The sequence below is a fragment of the Sapajus apella genome, unplaced genomic scaffold (genome assembly GCF_009761245.1).
Source record: "Sapajus apella isolate SASKATOON/1434 unplaced genomic scaffold, GSC_monkey_1.0 scaffold81, whole genome shotgun sequence".
Classification (NCBI taxonomy): Eukaryota; Metazoa; Chordata; class Mammalia; order Primates; family Cebidae; genus Sapajus; species Sapajus apella.
The window spans coordinates 6,576,903-6,584,554 of record NW_022437021.1 but is presented as its reverse complement, the minus strand read 5'-3'; the positions used below and the strand labels follow the sequence as shown (position 1 = coordinate 6,584,554).

The 7,652-nt window shown below is 35.6% G+C and overlaps 1 protein-coding gene across 4 annotated transcripts in view; it reads left to right on the top strand.

The window, feature by feature from the left end:
- The window catches only part of CFAP69 (cilia and flagella associated protein 69), a 66,391-nt gene extending 59,199 nt beyond the window's left edge, over positions 1-7,192 (top strand). For 3 of the 4 annotated variants that reach the window (XM_032252973.1, XM_032252975.1, XM_032252976.1), the window contains 4 exons: positions 969-1,166; positions 1,811-1,897; positions 3,309-3,413; positions 4,135-7,192. In XM_032252973.1, the coding sequence (XP_032108864.1) occupies positions 969-1,166; positions 1,811-1,897; positions 3,309-3,413; positions 4,135-4,305 (561 nt within the window). In that variant the 3' untranslated portion in view covers positions 4,306-7,192. The remainder of the gene's footprint in view (positions 1-968; positions 1,167-1,810; positions 1,898-3,308; positions 3,414-4,134) is intronic. The other variant, XM_032252974.1, reaches the window with a different exon arrangement.
- Positions 7,193-7,652: the final 460 nt, after the last annotated feature.

The following is a 7,652-nucleotide window of genomic DNA, read 5'->3' as shown; positions in this document are numbered from 1 at the left end:
TTTTTTTTTTTTTTTTTTTTTTTTTTGAGGCAGAGTCTTGTTCTTTCACCTAGGCTAAAGTGCAGTTGCGTGATCTCAGCTCACTGCAGCCTCAACTTCCCAGGCTCAAGTGATCCTCCAGCCTCAACCTCCCAAGTAGCTGGGACTACAAGTGTGTACTACCATACCCAGCTTCCTTTTTTGTTGTTTTTTCGTTTTATTTTGTAGAGACAAGGTCTCACTGTGTTACTCAGGCTAGCCTCAAACTCCTAAGCTCAAGTGAATCTACCTACTTCATTCATCCAAAGATGAATTTTATCCTTATCATAGATATATAATTTTTTTCTTTAATTTTATGGGTCCAGAATGCTTCTGCTGTACAACTCTGCTATCTTTTTTCTCTAATTCTAAATATACTCAAGAACATTAATTTCTAGACAACCTGGAATATGAGATGGAGCCACTGGCATAATGGAACCATGGAGTTAAAAGCTTGAGATTCCATTATAATTTGCCTTAACTAGATTGAAGGCCAGAGCCCCATTTCTCAGGGTAGCTGGGTTCTAGGGTCCTAGTAACCTCCATGTTCATTCTTCTACAAGTTCATCTTGACCTAGCCTTCAATACAGGGCTTTAGGGAGGAAAGTAGCAGTAGTTCAAAAAGATGAGAATAAATGAGCAGTTCCTGCAGCTGTGAAATCAAGGTAACTATAAACTAGAGGGCAGTGATGATGGCAGTGACCTAGGCCTAGGAGATCCTTATCCATGAATAACATACCATTGAAAAACATTTGATAAATTCCTGCTGAGTACTCAAATGTAGCTGGTGTCCTAAATCATTCCCATTGCACTTGATTTATTCCCAAAAAGTAATTTATGAAAAGTTTAGGTGTTAACAGGAGTGACTAACCACATAAAAAATTGTATAATTGTACAGTTGTATCATTTATTTTTGGTTAACTTAACTTTATTAAATTCTGTTGTAACAGATTGGAGAAATATGGAATGAAATATATGAAGAAATAAAATTAGAAAAATTAAGACCAGTCACTACAGATAAAAAAGCTTTGGAAGCTATTACAACAGCATCAGAAAATATTGGAAAGATGGTTGCTTCTCTGCAAAGTGAGATAATTGAAAGCCAAGCACGCCAAGATGTGCAAAATGAACAAAAAGTATATGCAAAAGTAAGCTACGTAGGTAGTGAGGAGGGAGAATGAGGATAGGTTGGTTAACAGGTACAAAAATACAGCTAAAAAGAATAAGTTCTGTTGTTCAATAGCACAGTAGGGCAAATGTAGTAACAATAATTTATTATATATTTCAAAATATTCAGAAGACCTGGAATGTTCCTAACACAAAGGAATGATAAATGTTTGAGGGAATAGATATCCCAGTTACCCTGATTATTACACATTGTATGCACACATCAAAATATCACATGTATGCCATAAATATGTACAACTATTATGTATCAATAAAAAGTAAGCCATAGATACCATGAAGGCACAAGATACTAATTTCAATGTACAAACCCAGATGAAGTTATCCATAAGATATATTTGCTTACTTGTGAGTATTTCAGCCTTATTTTGTAGTTTTCTCTTAGAGTTATTTTCAGTGTCCCTGTGCAGTTTTAAAAGAAACTATGGAGTTTGAGATTTAGTTACTATATGCGATGCTGTTTTCTTGCATTATAATTTTATTTCTACAGTCTTAAATTTTTTAAAAGGCAGAGAGACTTGCCATTGTACTCCAACCTGGGTGACAGAGCAAGATTCTGTCTCAAAGAAAAAAAGAAACTGAAACTTAATTATCTTTCTCATTTCAGATACAAGCCACACACAAGCAAAGAGAGCTGGCTAATAAATCATGGGAAAATTTCTTGGCTAGAACATCAAATGCTAAAACATTAAAGGTAGGATTTTTAATGTATTATAGTATCCACAACAAATAGCCAACTCTAACAGACAGACTTTTTCAGGTACAAATGTTCATTCATTTTTTTTCTAGTGACTTTTCCATACAATACCAACACTATTAGATGCTCATATGCAATTTAGAGTGGTAACTGAAACCACATTTCACAGTTACAGAAGAAGCTGCTTTGAGTTTCATTTGGCTTATCAGGGAGAAGCAACGGTGATGTTCTTGGCCTACATAAAGAAAAGATGACAGCCGGGAATCAGCAGGAAAATGTGTTCTGCTTTCCATTCTGAACCTGCCTTATTCATTGACTTCTTTTCTGTGAGAGGCAAAGTAAAGGACAGAAAGAACAACTATCCTGTATTACTCTCTTCCCCAAGAGTTTTCCCTCTGTAATCAGCAAAAGAGGCATTATGTTAAAACTTAAATGAGAATTGGTATGAATATCCCTTTGTAAAAAAAAAAAAATGTGGTAAGCTACTTCAGCTGTAAGCTAGAAACTAATCTAAAACATTTATAGTCCTAATCGTTCACTTGAAATATGTGAGAAATACCTTGGATTTCCAGAAATTCATTACTTTTCCTCACCCTTTTCCATTAATATCTTGGAGACACTTTTTTAAAAAATCTCTCCTTCATTTCTGATACTTTGGATACACTTTACCTAATGCTTCAATTCTTCCTGTAGATATCAAATTGCTAAATGTTAAGTTACTCCACAAAGACAGTGGAGCCATATTAAGATAGCAAAACCAATGTTAAGGACAAGCTCACTCAAGGTACCAAATTATTCTCCCTTTTCACTGAAAGTTCTTCCCAACTCTTCTTATAAAATGTCTTCATAACTGCCCGTATTTTTAGCACTAGTTAATGAAAATCAACCCTTTCCTGTAGATTGTTTGTTACTTCACATTTCAATTGTTTAGTGTCTCAAATAACTTGAAAATAATTTCAAATAGCTTTAATATAACTGCAGTGAATTATATACTTTATATTATTCTGAATGCTTACAACATTTAAGTGTACTTAATCAGTTGGTAATTTATGCAACATATTTTGCAACATGCATCACCTGATATAAATTCAATAGCTTATTAAATTATGTGCTAAAAATTGAACCTGATTTCCTTAGGACCTGCTTGACTCCTTGATCATATATGATGAGTACTTTTGGAAATCTCTGGAACACTTTTAGGTGACTGGAGCCTTCTTCAGTGTGCAAATTATCTAACTTACTAATAACTGTCTTTTTAGTCTACATGAGTAAATGCAGATTTCAGAGCTATCTAATAAACAGCCAAAGCATAAGCCAGATGCAATTAAATATATTTTCATTTTAAGTACCATCATTACTGATTTAATAGCAATTAATATTATTTTCTTTCTAATTTAAAAATTCTCAGAAAGCAAAAAGGTTTCAAGAAAAGGCTATTGAAGCCTCTAGATACCATGAACGACCACAAAATGCAATATTTCACCCAACAGATATTAAAGGCCTTAACACAACGGTAAGAGTCTTTTTCTCCATAACATTATCTTAATAGACATTAAATTTAGGGTGTTTGTACAACTGTGAAAATATACTGAAAACCATTGAATTTTACACTTTAAATGAGTGGATTATGTGGTATTTAATTTTATCTCAATAAAACTGTTCAAAAAAGAAAACATTTAAAATTAGAAGATAAAAATTTAATAAAAAAAATAAACTTAGACCCTCAAAATATTATTTCTATGGGATTTTTATCTCACATTTTTTCTTTTGTTGTTCAAATTTCACATCATTTTTTTGCTGTTCAAATTTCACATCACTAAGCCATATTTATCTCCAGGGTATATCCACTCTTGCCTAGTTCTGGTTTAGAGTAGGCTCAGCCCTCCAAGATTTCTAAGAAATTGTTATAAACACTAGTCAGCATATAACTGTCCTTATATCTGATAGAAAAGGCACAATGCTTCCTTTTCCTGGCAAGTAGACTCAAAGTATTCCTGGCATCCTCTGCTAGACTTAATTTGCCCCCAGTTACAAAGCTGATAAGCAACAGAAGTAGAATTCAAACCCACTTTTCCTGGCTCTGATGCCCTTATCTATTATTACCACAACTGTCTCCTAGTTACTCAAATGTATATTTTGTGCCTTTTCCAAAGTAAGTTGAAGGATGAATGAGTTTTTCTCTTACTGAAAATTGTGTAAATGGACTTTTAGATATTTACCTTTTGCCTTTTTAGGTGCCTTCTGGTGGGGTAGTAACAGTGGAAAGCACTCCTGCCCGATTAGTAGGAGGACCTCTGGCTGATACGGATATTGCTCTTAAAAAACTGCCCATTCGAGGAGGAGCCTTGCAGAAGGTGAAAGCAGTTAAAATTGAGGATGTACCAAAAAAGAGTATTCCTACATAATATACTCTACAGGCTTTTTGAAATAAAATCAGCTTATAATTTTTTTAGTTGATATCTTTATATATACATAAAACAATTGTTTTAGAATAAATATTTTAGTATAACTATTTTAGTAAAATACTATAAAAAATAAAGGACATATAACTTATTTTTATGGAAAACATCAACATGTAATATCAGAAGAGTTGTCATCAGTTTATTTGGAAAGGCTACCAATTTTATTAAGTGAAGTTGTAAAGCATAGTACAGCAGTTAGGACTCTGTTGGTTGCATGTGAAGTATTCTAACTCGTTTAAGCCAGAAAAAAAAATTTCTTACAGGCTCTGTATCTATCAAATCTAGAAGTAATTTAGACTACAGACATTGCTAAATCTAGGGGCTAAAACTATATGAGTAGGTTCTTTTCCTTCCCTAGCAGCTGTTGGCTTACATTCTCTTAAGTTCATGCCTGTGTATCAGTGGTTTCTGCAACGCCTATGGATCTCAGGACCCCTGATTGACCACATGCCTCCTCCTGAGCCATTCACCATAACGTGGACCAAGGCTGAGTACTGCCTATTCCTGGAGCCAGAAGCAGGCCAACCCCACCCAAAACATATGGATAGAGTGGGGAATCAGGGTACTATTATCAGAAGTAAGTATATATGAATATAGGGCAGCAAGAAAAACAATACCTCTGCAACAAGTATGTTGATCAAAATAAAATTATGCTTTCTTTGCTACAGAAGCAAATGTTTATCATGATCTAAATGGTAAAAAAGAAAAAGAAAAATACAGCTTGTTTTACTCTTAATATATAAATATGCAAAGCAAACTCTAATGCTACTTCTCTTCTTTAATGGGGAAGAGAATTATACAATGGGGGAAGTGTTTTCCCTCGTTTGGTGGTAGAGGTATCTTGTCAAAGAATAGGAGGTAAATGCCTTTATGCTGGATATATAGGAAATCTGTGTCCCTGGATGCCGCTGTGAAGTTTCCCTCTCCTGCCTTCATTCCCTTCATACCCCTCCTCCAGCCAGGAAGCCACAAAGTTGAGTTCATGTCCAGGGATCAGAGAGACAAGGATATGTTTCTCAGACAGGAAAATAAACTGGAATTTAAGTCTGGATTCTGGGCCCATGGGGCACACTTAGCAGTGTACTGGTAAATGTGTAACAGCTGCCTCTCCAGGAGGGAAAAGCACTGATTTACGTCACATTCTCACCAGTTCACACAGTATAAATACTGCCGCTATTACCAATCTCAAGCTACCAACATGATGCCATTGAGTACAGACTTGGGAAAACAAATATAGGTTCTACTTTCATTATTAGATAAGAGCAGTCTTATCACCTCATTGGACCCACATTTTCCTCCCTCTTCTTTCCTCCTCCTCCTCCTGCCCCTGCCTCCTCTTCTTCCTCCTCCTCCCCCACTCCTTCCTTCCTCCTCTCTCCCTACATTCCTCTAGGGATTTTCCATTATCCTGTCTGTGAAGACAGTAACATCTTCATTGAGAGTAGAGATTGCAGCTATTGTTATTGTTCTAATTAGAATGAGTTGCCAGTCCACCTTTGATTGGTGGCCTCTCACCCTGGCCCAGACACCCATCCCCTTGTGCCCCATAGGAGTAGATAACATGTATCAGCTTATCAGTGAGCTTTGTTATCTCCTGAATGCCTTTCTCTAGTCTACCACCCTCAACAAGATATTAGAAGGCATAATTTGTTTCTTTCCTTCACAGGAAACCCTAAGCATGGGCAGGAGCATACAACAATTGAGATGCCCATACAAAAAGCACCAGATACATCTTAGGTACACTTCAGAATACCCAGAATTGATGTGAAGTATCCATGGCTAACAACAATGAATCTTTGCTCCATTTTGTAGACTATAAGCTCTCTAAGAACAAGGTAGAGACCATATCTCATTAATTATTGTACTCAATATCTCAATAAATAAATTATTAGATAATGTGATTGTGGCCTCAGCTCCTGGCAGCCTTTCCCTTCAGCTCTCCAAATGCAGCTCAATGTACTGAGTTCAAAGGGAAGATTCAGCCAGCAAAATACTATACAAGTAATGTTCAACATAGACAACATGTGAGTTTAAATGTATTTACTTCATAACATGATAGATTTTCTCCAAAATGGTGAGGTATAAATACTACTACATGAATATAACCAAGGTGTGGAAATAGTATTACCTGCCTAAGTATCATTTTTCTATGTAGTACAACTAAATATCTCAGATTGATTAGGATTGACTCTAATCTAGATAATTTGTGATGCCTGTGGACCTTTCCCCTTCCATGTAGATTTTACTTTTCTTCAGGAAGAAGAAAGGTAAAACAGGGCAGATTATTATCTATCAGCGATTTAATAGACAAGTAAATGTAAGTTGATGGAGAGCAGTAATGTTGCTTAATACAGACACTTGCACTTGGTAGACAGATTCACCCAAGTTTGCATATTATAACTCCAGCCACCACACAGTGAGTGAGTGAGTGAATCTTTCTCACAATGTCACTAAGTCTCTGTCTCTCATCACATCCTGTACTCTCACACCACACCTGAGCCCTAGGGGATGTGATGTCTATCCTATCCTGCCTCGCTGAGAGGAGGATGGTATATTTTCTTACATTAGTCAGGTGAGACAAAATTTCAAGCTTTCAAACTGAAACTTACTATTCAACTGAATGAAAAGAAAGTCAAAAGAATAAAAGTGATGAAATTCAGTGAGCACAGATAAAAGTCACTTCAACAATCTCAGTAATGAGATTTTTACCACATGGGGGAGCTCATTCCAGCATGGTTAAACGAATTGTCAGATGGGGCTTACTTACATTGGGTGAAAAAAAATCAGTGAATAATTAAGTGAATAATGTTCATCCATCTGGCATCCTTAGTTCACCTTAGGGAACATAAAGTATATTTTACACACAACTATGTTTTCCACCTTAAGTTTTTTCAGGTCAAACATCCAGTTTCTTCATCATTCTTCTGGTAATATAGTTTCTAGAATTTATGAATCTGGTCAGCTCCATCTGATGTGCTACAGGTGGGATTAATATTCATTAATATTCATTAATATTCCTCTAAACTGTGACCAAACAGAACAAAGATTTTTCAGGTGAGCAGAAACAATGTAGTCCCTCTCATTTTTGGCATTCTGCCAATACAACCTTAACTTACATTAGTTTCATTAGCAACCATTTTTCTTTATTGCTTATATTTAGTTGCCTTTCAAGGAAAATGTCAAGGATACTTTCTGAGAAACAGTAGCAGACACTGACATCCAGAAACTGGCCTGGTACTTTCAGATCAAAATCCTATAAATAGACCCAATCCCAGACTTTGGTTTATAAC